This window comes from Tiliqua scincoides, chromosome 1, assembly GCF_035046505.1.
Source record: "Tiliqua scincoides isolate rTilSci1 chromosome 1, rTilSci1.hap2, whole genome shotgun sequence".
Classification (NCBI taxonomy): Eukaryota; Metazoa; Chordata; class Lepidosauria; order Squamata; family Scincidae; genus Tiliqua; species Tiliqua scincoides.
The window spans coordinates 98,601,895-98,619,963 of NC_089821.1; the positions used below are offsets into that span (position 1 = coordinate 98,601,895).

Sequence of the window (18,069 nt, forward strand, 5' to 3'; positions counted from 1 at the left end):
CATCATTTTCCCCAGAACTGAGAGAAGTGAGGTCATGCTTAATTAAGTTAACTGAGGCACAGATAGGTTTATCCGGAAAAGAAGAGATTAATTGTTCACCAATAGGTATCATCATTGAACACTACAGCGTGCAGTCTGCACAGCTGGCGCACTGCAAAAGCACCACATTGCATAATTTTAATCACTTTTATTTATTCACCGAATGGATAATAAAGAATTCAGTCTTTTTTATTGAAGCCATATATGAGATTTTTAGTAGCTTCAAGCAGCTTCCTTTAAAAAAAAAAAGAAGCCAACAGTTTTGCTTCTTTTTATAAACTGTTACCGCATCTTCAGTAGCAATTAAAAATCATCATGACATCACCCAGTATATTTCATCTAATCTCACAGTTCATTTTATTACACTGTTACCCATAACAAAAAGTTTCAAATGCCACATTGATGCCTGCCCCACATTTAAGTTAATAGGAACTGACTACATAGCTCCTGTTTTGTGGTTTCTACAACTTCCTTCAGAACATATCAAAATCAATGCATGGGGGAAAAGAATAGTTATTTTCCAGTGGTTTCAGAGTGGCTCAGTCCTGGCATTCATTCTTTTTTTTCTTTTTCTTTTTTAAACCTGTTTAAGTAATTTTGTGTTTTTGTGTCATAGTTTGCAGCCTATATTCGAGCTGCTGTAAGAAAAGAAAAAGGGCTCCCAATTCTTGTGGAACTGCTGAGAATGGACAATGACAGAGTTGTTTCTTCAGTGGCAACTGCTTTGCGAAATATGGCATTAGATGTTCGCAACAAGGAGCTTATTGGTAGGTACTGAGGTCCACTTAAATGTGCAGACTGTCAACCTGAAGATACACTGCAGAAGCTCTGAACATGATTTTTGTGCCTTTGTGGCCAGTCTGTGTGTTTTTTTGAAGAGGAAGTGGACAACAAACTGAGATTAAAAAGTTAAGTTTGCAAAGGTTGATTGGAAAAAAAAACTCTTTATTCCTTGGTGAAATGTTGTGGTAGTCTCAAGATTCCTTATGCTGATAACATAGGCCAACACACATTTTGCTTTCTTAAACATTACACCAATTCCTGGGTATATTTGGGGTGCTGATTCAAAAAATGGCATCCGTTTTGCCCTATCACGTCTAGTTTTGGAGACATGGCATAGCCTCTTTAGTGAATGGTTCAAGCAGCTTCCTCATGAGGAAACCTACACCTCATGGCCACCTCATGGCTTGAGACGACAGCACAGGGCAAAGGAGGCAAAGGTGTGTGTGACTTTCGGTTCCCCCACCCCATTCTCCCACCCACCCCCACCCATTCTGCAGACAAATCTGCAGATAAAAAAATCCGTGGATGAATAGGCTGCGCCTGTATTGATGGGCATAAACTAGGTCACCCAATTTCAAACTATATTCTTGGAAAACCTAGGGTTTCTTGGAGGCTTATGAGGTTCCTCAGTGAGACAATCCATGATGACAGACAGGCTACATTGAAATAGTGCTTGCCAACCACAACAGTTTTTCTTCAGCAGTAACATGCAGGAGATCATGTCTACTCTAAATTACACTCCTTGGGTCAAACGCCATGTGATCAGAACTCAAACACATTTTAAACCCTAAAAATAATACAGGAGGACCCAAGTTTTATCAGAGTTCTGGTGACCAACACTCTTTTCCCATGCTATGGCCCTAATCTAGATTGTATCCCCTCCCCAAGCTGTTCATTAGCTCCACCAGGGAAAAAAGGTGGGGATGGAACACTTGCCCACCCTAGAGAAATTCAATTGGCTCCTATTCTGTCTGTTTTTAAGCAGAAATTGAAAACTTTTGTACTCCAGGGCCTTTTCACCTCTATGGTTTTATTATCCAGTGTGTTCCAGTTTTTCTGCCTTTGAACATTGTACAGGTAGAGCCTATTTATCGGCATTAGTTCCGTTCATGACTTGGCGCGATTAACAAAAAATGTGTTGTGCTGAGTCCATAGAGTTAGAGTTCATAGAGCAAATATGCTGCAGCCTGACACATCCTGTTGGAAGGAAACTAAGGCAGCTGTTCTCAATTCCCTCCCCTCCATACTCAGCCCTCCTGTTGCCAGCTGTCCTGCTTCTTTCACAGTTGGAATGGTGAGCTTGCTTGGGAAGCCTCTGTGTCCCAGGCGGCCTCCCAACAGCGCTGCAGGTTCTTCTTCTCTTCCTCCTCCTCTTCGCTGCTGCTGCTCCTGCAACTCTCCCAACCACCATCATGGAAACTCCTTTGCCCTGGAGCATTCTGGGACTTGTAGTCCAGCTCTCTACTCACCATCACCTGTCTCTCCAAGGCTTCCCAAGAGCCTGCATCATGGGGGGGGGGGGAATTCGGCAAACACTTCCTGGGTTTTTTAAAGCAATCCCCTCTCCTCCCACTCCTGAGCCCTCCCTGTTGCCAGGGAGGGAGCCTGCCCGGCTTCTTTCACAGGTGGGATGCTGATCTTTTAAGAGTCCAGCCCTATGCGTTTCTACTCGGAAGTAAGGTCCATTCCATTCAATGGGGCTTACTCCCAGGAACGTGTGGAGAGGATTGGGCTGTAAATCACATGCTTTGCTTGGTGGGAAGGCTTTGTGGTAGCCTTTGTGTGTGTGTGTGTGTGTGTGAGAGAGAGAGATTGAGAGCTCCACCTCCACCTTGCTGCATGTGTTCTGGCTACAGAGCTTCTTGCCCCCCCCCCTTCAGCCTCGGCTGGCTCAGGGGCTCCAGGAATGTTACTGTTCCTTTGCAAGGGGAACCTCTTCCAGGGATCCAGGGCTATTCCCTGCCTGGGCAAGGCAGAGCCTTTTTGCAGTATATTGGGCTGCCTGGAAATGGAGCAAGATGCCAGCGAAGGGCAAAGGAGGCAAAGTGTGACATTCAGTACCCCACCACATTCTTGTTGAGACAAATCTGCAGATAAAAAATCCGTGGATAAATAGGCTGCACCTGTATTTCAGTGTGCTTTTAGCTGCTTTGCGCTACCTAGGAAAGATGGGATCAGCATCCAGTAAATAAACATTGCGATGTAACAAAATTGGTCCATCCTGAAAAGGAAATGTCCCCAGCCTGAAGTTCAAATACAGAATTTTTCAAAGCAGAGCTTGTATTCATTTCTCCGCTGCAGAAGATGAATGTGGAATCCTTCAACTGCATGCAGCTCCATATTCATATCAGAGCCGCTGCAATTATTTGAATATGTTTTTATATACTTTGATAGGAGTTTGTCATGAAAACAGTATTTCTTTTTTATAGATCAGAATTTGTCTAGGTATTTTTACACAAGCACAGAACTAATGCCCTTTTAATTAAATCTACCTATTACTTATATAGAAGTACACATCTTTAATTTTTATTTATAGAGAAATCATTAAGTAATTATTGCCATGGCCAAAAACAAATATTCACTTCAGCTTTAGGTAATTTTCTTTTTTTATTGTGCAGTTTATTTCTCTTTCTTTTGTAAGTAAATCCAAGAGAGCTTTTGGTGTCATTCTTTCTGGGTGACCAAACAAAGTGACAAGGTTATCGGTCTAAAACTGAATTTGTCTAACGTTCTTTGAACAGAAACCTTCTGCTGAGCACCAATTCCACAACTCAGGGAACTGACTTTCATTTTCAGTATTCCTACTTCCTACACATATTTACTCTTTCCATACTCACTCAAGCTAAGGATAAGTTCTGACAGATCATTTTGCTGTCCATCAGTTCCAAGTGCACTTGAAGGAAAAAATTGAGTGTGCCCTGGTTGAAATATCTGTTCTTCCCGTAAACCACAGATTGCTTGAAACCTATGCAATTAATTTTATTGTGTCTGTCTTGCTATAAAATGGCTCAGCAAAAACAAGCTTATCTAAAATAAGTACACAGATTTGTGTATGTCTGTGTATTTTGGCATGTTGCCATAATCATTTTTAATCACTTTTTTCCTAATCCAGCAAAAAAATGCAGTGCATTTTTAATTTGAAAAATGATACTGCAGTGTCTGTTTCCACTCTGCACAGTGCAGGGATTTTTTCCCCCTTCATTCTCATGAAGCTGATTTAAAAAAAAAAACAACAAAAAACACATCTCTCTTCTCCTGTGGCTGCTTTTGGATCTGGATGTCTCTTCTCAGAGCAGGTCTATGTAATGTTAAAAATATGCCACAGTGCAATTTGTGACTTGGTTTTCTTGTATGGATTTTGTATTTCAGGTAAATATGCTATGCGAGACCTGGTGAATCGCCTTCCAGGAGGCAATGGACCAAACATTCTCTCTGATGAGACTGTGGCAGCAATCTGTTGTGCTTTGCATGAGGTCACCAGCAAGAACATGGAAAATGCCAAAGCTTTAGCAGACACAGGAGGCATAGAAAAGCTGGTGAACATAACCAAAGGAAGGGGTGATAGGCAAGTGAAATGCTAGAATTTCCCATGTTAAAATAAATCTTTTATTTCTGATAACTTTAAAAATTAGGCATTGACACAAGAAATACTTATTTCTGCATTCCTGATTTACTTAGTAAACTGTCTAGCCACACACAGTTCCAGTCTGTTTAGGGAGAGAAAGGGGGAGCTTGACCTTTATGCTATTTATTTGTGCAAAAATCCACACACTGCCTGCCAGTCTCCTTATTATGTATCATTTATTTAAATACCACATTTTATAATTTGTTCCAAGACCAAACTCCTTTCAAATTTTAATGATCTAGTAGCTTTCATATAACTTAGTTGTTCAATATACAGTATGTATGTAAATTTCAACAGCTCCAGCATAAAATCTACTCCTCCGTGATTGTTTGACTTTTAACAATCTGCTTGATTTTTTTCCCCAAGGTTGTTAATGTTGCATAGTATGAAAATATGCTGTGAGTTGCAGAAGATGTGAATTTAAAGGGAAATTGGGTGTTACGGTCACAGAGGACTCGTTACCTTTTCTCCCAAATCCAGGAGCCCTTTCTTCAAACGCACCTATTACCTTTCCAGCACATTAGTTCCAATGCAGAAATGTTCTTGTGCACCAGAATACTCACACTTCCCCCCATCTCCTCTCAGATACTAATCAGCACTGTCAGCTATTTATTGACAATATTTTGATACTGCTTGGTTCTCTCGGTGGTTTGCAATAATAGTAAAACAACTGAAATCATTTGAAACAACAATCAATTTAAGAGAAGCATGAGAAGAGATTCCAATTGAATACCAGGAAAAATTCTTGACGGTCAGGGCTTTTCAGCAGTGGAACAGATAGCTGAGGGAAGTGATGGACTCTCCCTAACTGGATATCTTCAGGCAGAGGCTTGACAAGCACTTGTTGGAGATGCTTTAGGAGGATTTCCTGCTACAGGCAGGGGTTTGGACTATATGAACTATTAAGTCCCTTCCACCTCTATGACTCTGTGATTTAAAATTACTAAAAGAAAGAAAACAACAGATGGTTTTTCTTGTCCAGTGCTCCAAAACTATTGGTAAAATCTGTCTAGGGATATTTGGCCAGTGGGTGGGGAGAGTGGTCAGTTCATCTCTCAGTGAAAGGGGGTTTGCTATCAGTCTTGTAAATGACAGTGGTGCACCCTCACCATAGATCGCTCTGCTAAATAATTTCCAGCTAGTTTCAAACTTCCCTTTTCAGGGCAACATGATTGAACAGGTGGTAGTGTCTCAAACCCTGAAGGTTCTGAAAGAAACAGTTTTTCTGGGTCCCTTTCTGCCCTGCTTCAGGTCTAGCTTTGGGATGGAGACACGCTTGGTTGCCCTGGTGGTGGTTGATCTTGCACTGGGGACCGGGCAGGGGAGCATGTCCCTCCTGGACCTCTCAGTGGCCTTCAATACTATCAACAGTGATGTCCTTCCGGGGCAGTTGGCCATGTTGGTGCTGGGAGACACTTTTGCAGTGGTTCCCCAAATGACTTTTCCCAGTAGCTTACTGCAACCATTAAATAGCATGGGAGATTATACTGAACCCTGGAAAATCCCAAGGAAAGTAGCAGTAGTGATCACCAGTTAGGAAGAGATAGAACGAGCAGGAGCCTGGTCTCAGTTTCCCTAAGATGTGATAAATGGTATTGGACTTGATAGCACTGAGTACCTCTTCAGTGGGACTTCATCAATGCACATGTGCTCCCATTTTATTCAAAACACCTGCTGCAAAACTTTGTGATTCGTTCTGATGGTAGAGTCCATCAGTGTGGAACATGAGATTATTTAGAGAAAGATTCTAAACCTCATGCATACATTGGTTTAATTTCCAGTGTAGCGTGTGCATTTTTTGTTCCTATTGTTCCTATTAAACATAAGCCTTTTCTTCTAGGTCATCACTGAAGGTTGTCAAGGCAGCAGCCCAGGTGCTGAACACTTTATGGCAATATCGTGATCTTCGTAGTATTTATAAAAAGGTAAGGCACAAAAATTAGTATTCATCAGGGTGCAATTTCACAGTGAAATCTAAACTATTTCTATTAATGAAATGTCACTCGCTTTCCATGTGACCTCCTCTTTCTTCTTCCACAGGATGGTTGGAATCAAAATCATTTTATTACTCCAGTGTCAACACTTGAGCGTGACAGATTCAAATCACATCCTTCCTTGTCTACAACGAATCAGCAAATGTCACCTATCATTCAGTCTGGTCAGTCAACAAACCTTTATTTTGATTAAAGTAAATTTGATGTTAATATCCCTGAACAGATCTTGTATAAATCTTTAGAAGTTTGTAGTTTTCATTTTGGTATACCTGGTTCATATGGAGCCAAGGCCATCTTGCTCCACTGCTTGAAGATTTTTCTATTACAGAATTCAGTTGAGGGAGCCTATAAACTTGAATCAGATATTTTTGCTCTTGATAGGACTTGTCCACTCTGAGCATGTAGGGGACAAAGGAATAGTACTTGCAAATGAAACTAAATAGGCTGATTTGGAATACAAGGGGCCTCTGCCTGAGAAGCAGTGAGTTACTGAGTATTGGATCCAGGGCCTCCACCTTGCAGTGGGGCTGAGTCCACAGCACTGGTAGCATCTGCAGTTAGCTTGAAGAGACAGTGTAGTTTTTCGGGCCCTGCATGCTTGCATTTTAAGGCCATGATACAGTGTGTGACAGTCTCCATTTCCACACACAAACCCCTATTCCAGCAGAGCTCCAAGCCACTTAAGCTTTCAGCAACCCTCACACGCAGATTACTGTTCAGATCATGAAGAGGATTCAACTGTGGATGAGGGAGAGCTGGTGAGAGGAAGAGAGCCTTTGCCAGACAGAGCTACATTGGTAGAACATCATGCACAGGTCTGGCTGCATTCCAAGTGCTGGACAGAAGCTAGAAGGGGTCGGTGCAGGGCCTCCTAGATCCTGCAGCCACTTGGATCAGCTGGATCCAAGGGGTCCACTGCACACTGATCTACTCGACCTCTCTGTAAACCTTGAAACACTTGCATTGTGAGTGCAAGATGCAAGGTAATGGCTGCAGTGCATATATTCCTGGTCTGGCAGAGCTAAACACCTATATTTCTTCATATTTGTCACCACATAGTGGTCTTCTCTCCTCCATCAAGAGGCATGTTCTTTTAGAAGAAAGACTTGTCCAAGGCCTGAACTTGGAAGCACCTCCAGTTTTCTTCCTGGGTATTTCTCCTACCTCCATCAAGAAGTCCAGGGCTAGTAGAGAGCTACACACTTTTCTTGACCCTCATGCAGAACAGTGTCCCATTTTAACTTTTTCCATGTCTGTAGAAAATGTAAAGTTCATGCTAAGCAGAGGACTCCAAAAGAAAAAAAAGGTTTTTGAAATTTAAAATTAAAGATTTAAATTTTAAAATTAAAGAGATACATATTTATTCTCTGAGAGAATTGGCCAACATGGGTAAACATGACAATCCAAAAAAACCGGTATGCTCCCTTCAGCCATTTTATTTCAGGTTCTCCAGTTCCTCAGACGTATTTATATAAACTAAAATCACAGAATGGCAAACTATATCAGACTGGCTTTTAAAGTCTATTTTCCTTTTACAAAAACCTGTTCACAGTACTTGGGAGCAGTTTCACAGCATTTAGCTGGAGGGTTTTAATTCAGACATAAACCTTTATCTCTAACACCTAGACTTAGCATAATTTATCACGTTGCTATAAGGGTTCAGATGCTGCAAATCTTGCTTCCAGAGATTCCATATGGATGTTTACCAAGTTGCCTTTCTTGTCACTTTTACCATATGGCAAATTCATTTTATTGCAAAGCCAGGCCTTGGTTTTCCAGTGAACACTCTACTTTTTCTAAACTTTTTCTCCGGCATTGATTTGCTCTGTCTGCCTTTTTTTCTCTCCCTCTCTTTATCTCCATTACCTTCTGTTCCTCAGTTGGCAGCACATCTTCCTCACCGGCGCTGTTAGGAATTAGAGACCCTCATTCCGAATATGATAGGACCCAACCTTCTATGCAGTATTACAATAGCCAAGGTGATGGGATTGCACATAAAGACGTTTATACTGGTAAGAGACCAGTGAGATGAAAGTGAATATTGCGAACTAATTTTTATGTATAAAAGGTGCATTCTATCAGAGACAAAAAGTAAAAGACACAGAACACTGCAAACGAGAAGCAAAAATAATGATTGTATTCCAACAACAGCAATAAAATAGCCTCAAAAAGTAATTGATGTTCTTTTAACATTTGTACCAGTGGCTCTCTTCCTATTTTAAACCACTGTATGACACTTCATTGTGTATTTTTTGTAAGGACTTAAGCATATAAATCCTTATCCTTACATTATCCTTATCTTATGAATGCTGACAAAAGTTGTTTCTTATGTCCACCCTAAAACCATAGTTTAGAACCTATATTCAACAGTCATACTACCTGAGCGCATGCTGTGCATGCTGAATATCCCAGGTATGAGCATATGAAGCGTGGCATATCCCAAGTCAGACCATTGGTCCATCTAGGTCATTGTTATGATCTATACTGACTCACAGCAGCTGTCCAGGTTTTCTGGCAGATCTTTCCCAGTTATATTTGGAGATGCCAGGATTGAACCTTGGACCTTCAGTATGCAAAGCCAAGTGCTCGACTGTTGAGATATAGCCCCATCTCCAAATTTAGATTTATACACCCTGCATACTTCTATAAGTCAGCACTTTAGGCATCTTTTTTTCCCCAAGCTAAAAAGACCCAAAATGTTGTGTCATTTTGGTTGCTCTCTTTTGCATTTTTTCCAGTTCTACAGTGTTCTTCTTGAGATGTGGCAACCAGAACTACACATGGTGTTCCAAATGTGGCTACACCATTGATTTGTGTAGGGATATTAATAATATTAGCAGTCTTATTCTCAATGTCCTTTCTAATGACCTCTAGCATGGAATTTGCTTTTCCAACTGAAAATAAATTGAGATTGATTGCACTGAGTTATCCACAATGATCTCTTTCCTGGTTCTCACTGGCAGCTCAAACCATAGTGAAGCTGGGATTTTTTGCCCTAATGTGCACCATTTTACACTAATTTACATTGAACCACATTTGCCATTTGGTTGCCCATTTGCTGCAATCTGGAGTTCACAATCACCTTAGGTTTTTAGTACTCTGAATAGTTTGTCATCTGCAAACTTGGTCACCTTGCTGTTTGCCTCTAACTTCAGTTCCTCCCACTAGTACAAGCAGGTGCAAGTGCCTTTCATTTATTTAAGTACACACGTGGATCCAAGCCATTACACCCATGTAGTGGTTTTCCCTCTGTAGGGAGGGACCATAGCTCAGTTGTAGAGTGCCTGTTTTGCATGAAGAAGGTTCCAGCTTCCAAATGGAACATTTTCAGATGGAAGAGAGGAAAATTCCTGTTTGAAGTCCTGGAGAGCTCTTTGCAGGCAGTGTCAACAGGACTAAGCTAGATGGACCAGCGGTCTAGATTTGGTATAAGGCAATGTCCTAACAAGCAAATAAATGTGGCATTTGAACAAACCGAGGAAAAGTCTCCCACTAAGAATTGGAATTTTCTGTGAAATTTTGATTCTGTGAGGCTGTTCCAGCAATGTGTTTAAAACCTCAAAATGGAAATCAACATTTGAATTTCAACACTTTTAACAACAACATTAAACACGTGATTGAGGATACCTCTGTTTGAGACTCAGGAGTGCTGCTGTCAATCAGAGAAGAAAATACCAGAGTGGATGGACCAATGGTCCAATTCAATATAAGACAGTTTCATATCCTTCTGTATGATGCAGCAAGGGAAGATACAAGATTAGTGGTCAAATAAACACTGGTGGCAGATTTGGCCATAGGACAGGAATTCCCAAGTGCCCGAACATTTGATGCCCTCTTTCCTTAAAATGTCAAAATGTCATTTATTGAAATTTTTTGTACCACTCACGTGTCACTCAATCATGTCACATGTGACTCAGTGACATGTAAGAGTCAACCAGAAGGAAACCTGAGTGAGTCAACTATCGGTTTTAATATTCTCTGCCATTTTCCTACAGGGTCCAGCAAACCTTCACCAATTTATATCAGCTCCTATTCTTCACCGGCAAGGGACCAAAATAGGCGCCTTCAGGTAATACTGAAAGCATTATTTAAAGGATATTTGATTATTACAAGTGTTGTGCTGTAATCCTACTAAAACGTGTGTGTGTGTGTGTGTGTGTGTGTGTGTGTGTGTGTGTGTGTGAAAGAAAGAAGGAAAAACTGCCATCCCTGCCATGCAGAAAGAAAAACTGCCATCCCATGGAGCCTTTTGGAAGACTTTAACAGTGCAGTCCTTTGCATGACTGCTCAGATGCAAGTCTCATGGAACTCAGTGGGAATTTCTCCTAAGTAAATGTGTATAAGATTACAGCCCAAGACAGATTTCTTGTTCCTTGGGGAGATTTCATTTCTAGGAATGAAATAACATTGCAGTCTGTTACAGATTTTTTGTTTCCCTTCTAAGCGGCATTTTCAAATTATGTTTTCTTGGCCTCAGGCCTATACAAGTTGCAACCTATCAACCAGCAGTATCTGGCAGCCCACCACAGACTGAGTAAATCTTCTGGTTTTGCTGCCTTTCTGGGAATGCAAAGACATCAGGACACCAGTTGTGGCTGGTAGATTCTGTACAGCTTGGGGCGCAATCCTAACCCTTTATGTCAGTGCTATCCAGCACTGACGTAAGGGCAATGCAGCTCTGAGGTAAGGGAACAAACATTCCCTTACTTTGAGCAGGACTCTGAGTGATACCCAACTGCAGGATGCAGCAGATGGCCCATTGGTACCTCTATGCCAGTGCTGGAAAGCACTGACATAAGGCGTTAGGATTACGCCCTTAGTGTGTCAAATGTTGCGCAGATCAGCTCTCCTCCAACCGTCTTAATTGTCAAATGACCACTGCACTTGTTCTGTGGTCATTGCCAAGAAATTAGGCACAGGTCTGGAGCTGCTTCTTGTTTTCAATCTAGTGCCATCTATACATGGTGCTTTACAACAGATGTTGCTCTTTGACACCCAGTTCCTTAGAATTTATGAATTGCAAAGAAATATGATTCCCAAATCTTCACCAGTTTGACAACACGAATTCATGTAGTTCAGTAACAGGAATTTGCAAGTTCTGTAATTGGATTGTTCAGTAATAGGATTGCACAGTAAGATTGTGCAAGGAAATTTGAATTTGAATTTTTTTTACACTTAAATTTAACAAAAAAGTAAAATGTACATTGAGAACCACATGATGGAGAATACCTCTGCCTGCGGCTAAGGAGAGCTGCTACCAATTGGAGAAGACAGAATCAGAGTGGATGGAACAATGGTCTGATTCAATGTAAGGCAGCTTCATATCCTCGAGTCCGATGCATTAGGGATGGATACTAGATTAGTGGTCAGATTATCCCCTGAGGGCAAATGTAGCCACAGGACAAGGATTCCTGATTGCTTGCCCATTTGTTGCCCTCTTTCCTTTAAAATATTTTAAAATGCCATTATTGAATTATGAATTCAAAAATGAATTATTGAAATTCTTTGTGCCACTCAGTGATATGTGAGAGTCAACCAGCAGGAAACCTGAGTGAGTCAGATAGGGGTTTTAACACTCTGCTACTGAAGACTGGACTGCTTATAAGTAAAGTCCTGAGAAGCCCAAGAAAGAAACACTGACCTTCAGGAAAACAACAAATTAACATAAGAGACATTTGGATCCAGGATATCTTAAATGTTTGCAAATTATGTGCTATGCACTGCAAGAGAACTGTTCCCTTTACAGGGGATAACCAGTTATGAATTCCTTGAGAAGTACAAGTGGGAAAGAGACAAAATTCAGAAGCCTGTAGCACACGAAGGTTTGCAATTAGCAAGGAATGAACAAGGCAAGAAGGAGGAACTGTGCAAGTACCTTTATCAGGAGGGGGTTGATGAAGCACTACAGCATGAGCCACTAATGGAAGAGATGGGGGGAACAGTGAAAAGTTCTTGATGAAAGTGGTTTTTGTTCTTTGCGCTGGCTAGTTTAAAAGGATGTTTATGTTCAGAGACAGTGTAACATCTAAAAAAGCAGAATGGAGGAAAGTACATCCCATTCCTAAGATAACTTTGAATGCAATTAAAATTGTAGACCAATAATCAAAATCGGAACAACTAATGAAAATTCACTCTGCTGTATTTAACAAAGCTGATCTAATTGCAGAAGAGGATAATTAACTTTTGTATACTATAACCACTGAGGTTAAGGCAGGAAGCAATAACAATAAATATAGCAAAAAGGAAGATTGCAGTTGGAATCCTTTGACTGCATGAGTGGCTGGGCGGTGGAATGTGGTTCCGAAGGAGGCTGCAGATTCTCATGTGAAAGAGAGAGCTTGGACAAACATTAGTCAAAATTTAAGCCATTTCTGCCTAACATTGCCTATATGCAACAGGGACCAAATGTATACACATGTGGGTCGGGCAAAATGGGTTAATCCTGCTAAGCGGGGCAGGGTTTAGATGAGCTGCAATTACTTTCCAAGAATGAATCTGTGCAACGGATCAGCATTACAGTCACCTGGGGTGTCAAGAGAAGTAGTTCAGGGCCTGCCCACGGTACTTTGGAGCCTCTTGAGTGTCTTTTGCTGTTCTTCCAGATTTGATTGGGGCTGACGGGGAAGACTTGAAGAATGTGCTCTAACACATAATACTTTTACATTCTTTCCATTGCTAGAATGGCAGTTTGGAAATAGGGTGCACTCACTCAAATGTTTCCTTTTTGCTTCCTGTGCTCCAACATTCTCTTTTATACTAAGACTGCATTTGAAAGCCTTGAGCTGTTCTTATTTAGTTCCTAAACGTATGTTCACTTTCCGTTTGCCACATAACAGGTAGTTTTTGCAGTTCTACAATACATTCCTGAAATGTAGGATTTTGATAACACAACTCTGTTTCTTGACTTCACAGACTTGTGATTTCCACTGATTCGGGCAAACTGAAGGCATTATTTCCATTATTAGTACATATGAGTAACAGGACTTCAGTGTGTGTCTCTCTGCTTTAGAGCTGAGAATTATGGATTTAAAAAAGCTATTGAAAACATGGTTTGGAATGCTTTTATAGATCTCTCTGCAGAAGTGTCGCCAAACAACTCATGTATCCATGAATGAATAATGTATTGCTACATATACCTAGAGATCAATTATATAGCTTTTAAAGGTGGAATAAAATCTGGGTTTTCTTCTCTCTCAATAGCATCAACAGTTGTACTACGGTCAAGATGATTCCAACAGAAAGAACTATGATGCATACCGGTTATATTTGCAGTCCCCACATAGCTACGAAGACCCATATTTTGACGATCGTGTTCATTTCCCAACTACTACAGATTATACAACACAGTATGGACTGAAATCAACAACAAACTATGTAGACTTCTACTCCACCAGACGACCTTCTTATAGAGCAGAACAATACCCTGGGTCACCTGACTCTTGGGTGTAGCATTAGAAAATCACAGAGGAAAACACTATCTTTCTAACTTTGCTTGAGAAGAGCCTAAGTTATGGGTGTGCTGTTTTGAGGGAGACATGAGAAAGTGAATTACACAGAAGGAAACCAGGAAGAGCTTTTTTCAAGGGGGATTATCAGGAAGCTGAGAGAGAAATTGGAAAGGGAGAACGTTTGCTCTGTCTAGATGTTAGATCTAATTACATGTAGTTCCATAGTCTGGTGAAGGTGTGGGCAATGTGATGAAAGGTTTGAGAATTGAGGGAGAAATGGATTTGGGAAATGTGTAGGTCAGATCAAATTACTGATGATTTTTTAAAAACAAATGTGAATACGGTTTTGTTCTCATAGTTTGTACAGAAACCAGAATGGATGCCCTTCTTGTTTTACCGCTACTGCTAAATGTCAAGATTGTATGCTATCATGTCTTGTAAATTTCTTTTGGTTGGTGTAAATATGGAAATGCCACATTGGTTGGAAGTGCCATCATTTGTAACGCCGTGTGTCATTTTAAAACCGATTTCAAAAGCTGACATTTTAAAAAGAGAGAGAGAGAGAGAAAGAAAATAAGGAACTGTTATAAATAAATATCATTTTGTTTTTAAAATGAATGGTGTAATTTTGAAGCACAAACCTCAGTCCGGCATATCTGCACCTTTCTCATTCCCTGCCTCTTTCATAGAATACTTCACTGCCATTTTTTATGCCTATGGGGAAAAAAAATAAAATGTGGACATCTCATCCATGGAAAATAGCTCCCTGCTCATTGTTCTTTATTTTCTGTGTTTACTATCAAAAAACAAATACAGCAAATGCAGTGCTCACTGCAAATTATAAAATCGGGTTGATAAGGTATCAGAGCAGTTTGGCCATTGTCTGTTTTGTGGAGTTCATCTATTTCTTACCTGTCAGAGCAGGCTTACCAAAACAAATATGCATTTTCTTGTGTGTGTTTTTTTAAATTTAATATCCATGAATCCAGCACTCCTCACAGTTGGTAGTGTTTCGGTTTGGAAAATAAGTGAAGAAATGGAATGAAATAGATATACTTTTCTTTCATATATGTTTTACTGAGTAGTCTGTCCAGTGGCTGATATTCTAACAGCACAATCCTAACTTGTGCTGGAACAGGCAGGCTGGTTGGCCTGCACTGTATCCAGGGCATGTTTTAGGCTGGTTGTGCCCCGGCCTGAGGCAAAGGGAAGTAATTCCCCTTACCCCAGTTAGAGCTGCAGCAGTCCCAATGGAGCTACCCAAATCTGCACCACCTAAAGAGGTGGCGCAGAACCAAGCAGCCCAGGACTGCCCTGGGATGCCCAGAGACAGCCCCACGTTCCATCCCAGAATGCCTCCTTCCCGTCCTCCCAATGCCCCCCCCCGACCACCATACCAGTCGAACTCAGCCGGTACAGACTCGCCTATCTCTGTCAGCACGAAGGTTGGATTCGGCCTCCACAGGCTGTGCACCAGCCCAGCTGATGTCCAGGGAGGCGCAAACATACTATACAGCACATTTGTGACCCTCCCAGGCCGGCGCAAAGGGCTTGTGCTGGCCAAGCTCACCTTTAGGATTGTGCTCTAAGTCAGGGGTGTCAAACATAAGGCCCGGGGGCCGGATATGGCCTGCAGGAGCTTTTAATCTGGCCCTCAGGCTCTCAGCTGCTGAGCAATGCTGAGATCTCACTGCTGAAAGCGTGGCCCACAAGATAATTGGGCTTCCCCATATCTTGAAATATGATCAAGATTTGTGTGTATTCTGTCAATTGCAGCTAATGAGTTTCTACCCAAGAACAGTGTGCTTATTTCTGGTTTTGACCTGTTTAATGACATCACTTCCTGCCAAATGACATCATCACTTCTGGCCCTCAGCAGGCATCATGAATGATATTTGGCGATCTGTATGAAATGAGCTTGACACCCCTGCTCTAAGTCTTGTAGTGACTTCAAGGAATGTTAATTACTTTCACCCTTCTTCCGGCTTACAGCTAGCTACTAAACATTTAAACCAGGGGTGCTCAAACTTTCAACTTTAGGGATGCTGGACCTTTAACAAGTGTATAGAAGAGAGAATTTCAGCAGGTGCAGCTTGTCATCTGTGGGATGACAAGCTGCACCTGCTGAAATTCTCACTTCTATACACTTGTTAAAGGTCCAGCATCCCTAAAGTTGAAAGTTTGAGCACCCCTGGTTTAAACCATAATACTAAACTGCAGTTATAGTATATTTGCCTTGCTTTGGTGTTGCTTTATAGAAGAGTTGGCAAGAGATTAGCAGGTACAAATAACTTTTCATACTTTTCCCTGGGTCCTATATGCCATTCTTTGAGACAAGTGAAAGAACTTTCATTAATTTATATCCTCTCTCAATTTTCATGGAACTCAAGGTGGGTATACCTCAGATTCCCATGCAGTCCCCGCTAGGTTTTGACCAGCTCCAGACCCGTTTAGTTTTATCATGTGTTTTAGAGCATGTCTTGTATTGTTAACCTTCATTTATTCCTCTTCATCATCCCTCCCCATATTAGATATTCTTAGTCATTATCTGTACCACCTTTCAGTTACCAGCAGATCTATAATGATAAAAGCAAGTTTGTGCAGACTAATCTGAAAGCTAGTTATTTCATAGACCTATACAGTGAGAGGTTTTTGTGGGTTTTCACCTGCTGCAATGATACACTGTGCTGGCTGAACAGCTGTAGCTTCACAATACGGCTTGCTACAGCTTAGAGTGTAACCCGTCCTTATTACAGGACACTCAGATTTTTTCCCCAGCAGTTACTTGCATTGAGGAGCAGCTTGACCTGCTCCCCAACACAAGTAAGGGCACAATCCTAACCCCTTATCTCACTGCTTTCCAGCACTGACATAAGGGCAGTGCAGCTCTGAGGTAAGGGAACAAACATTCCCTTACTTTGAGGAGGCCTCTGTGAGTGACACCCAACTGCAGGATGCAGCACACGTCCCTTTGGCACCGCTATGCCAGTGCTGGAAAGCACTGACCTAAGGGGTTAGGATTGCGCCCTAAGTCTGCCTGAGCTTTTGTTCATACTGGTCTTTGACTGTATTAATAAATTGACTGACTGCCTGAGCTCTGACTAGCCTCCTATGAAGGCACTCAAGTGCCTGTCTGAAAGTACACTGGGAGATTGTGGACAGAGTTGAGAAAGCAATAAATTCCTGAAAAAATTCCTAAAGTGTGAAAGAAATACAGTAGATTTTACTACTCCAGGAGCAAGTTAGTTAGTGGGCAAATTCCTTTCCCTCCTCCGCAACCCAACTGGAGCTTTACAATGCAGTCCTAACCCACTTTCCAGCACTGACATGAGGGCAATGCAGCTCCCAGGTAAGGGAACAAACATTCCCTAACTTGGAGGAGGCCTCTGTGAGTGCCACCCAACTGCAGGATGCAGCACATGTCCCATTGGCACTGCTATGCCAGTGCTGAAAAGTTGGTTAGGATTTGGGCCTCAGTCAGTAAACTTCAACTTTCTTTACAGTTCTCTACCTGTAGTGTGTGTCTCCCAGGCCTATCAGCCAATCTAGGGAAAATGCTGGGTAAAAATTTGGAAACATAAGCCTTTGTATAAAATATAATTGTTCCTGATTAGGTTTATCATATATGACACGGGCTAAAATGGAACATAGTGTCTTATTACAGAATTTAATATCCCACACTTTTGATCTCAAAAACTAAATACAGGTGAATGTCTCTTATTTCAACCAGCGACGGGCTACATATGTGGAGGCTGTTGCCAATCCCTTTTTCCCTCTCCTCTGGCAGCTTTTCTTAGCCCTGCAGAGGCAGCATGTGGCTGTTTTGACCTAAAAGAGAAGACTTCCAGTTTCCTGATGGAAACTGAAAGTGATCTTCACTTTATAAGGCATTCGGAGGCCTAAGGAAAGCCCTCCAGGGGCTTCCCCAGGCCTCCAATTGCCTTATAAGGTGAAAAAATGTCACTTCCAGTTTCCATCAGGAAACTGCAAGTCGTGTCTTTTCAGCTGAAACAGCCATTCTGAGCCTCATGGAGGCAGCGTGCAGACACATGCTGCCTCTGCGGGGCTCAGAAAAGCCCCTGGAGGTGAGGGGAGTGCAGTTCCCCTCAGCTTCAGATGCTTTGTTTAACATCAGGCATCGCTTGACAACAGGGGTGCAGGAACACATCCCTGTCATTTT

The 18,069-nt window shown here is 41.6% G+C and overlaps 1 protein-coding gene across 4 annotated transcripts in view; it reads left to right on the forward strand.

Annotated features, from left to right (window-relative positions):
* Positions 1–14,650, forward strand: part of PKP4 (plakophilin 4) — a 156,293-nt gene extending 141,643 nt beyond the window's left edge. For 3 of the 4 annotated variants that reach the window (XM_066612025.1, XM_066612026.1, XM_066612029.1), the window contains 7 exons: positions 656–806; positions 4,192–4,387; positions 6,288–6,372; positions 6,488–6,605; positions 8,322–8,453; positions 10,437–10,510; positions 13,642–14,650. In XM_066612025.1, coding sequence (XP_066468122.1) covers positions 656–806; positions 4,192–4,387; positions 6,288–6,372; positions 6,488–6,605; positions 8,322–8,453; positions 10,437–10,510; positions 13,642–13,890 — 1,005 coding nt within the window. In that variant the 3' untranslated portion in view covers positions 13,891–14,650. The remainder of the gene's footprint in view (positions 1–655; positions 807–4,191; positions 4,388–6,287; positions 6,373–6,487; positions 6,606–8,321; positions 8,454–10,436; positions 10,511–13,641) is intronic. The other variant, XM_066612027.1, reaches the window with a different exon arrangement.
* Positions 14,651–18,069: the final 3,419 nt, after the last annotated feature.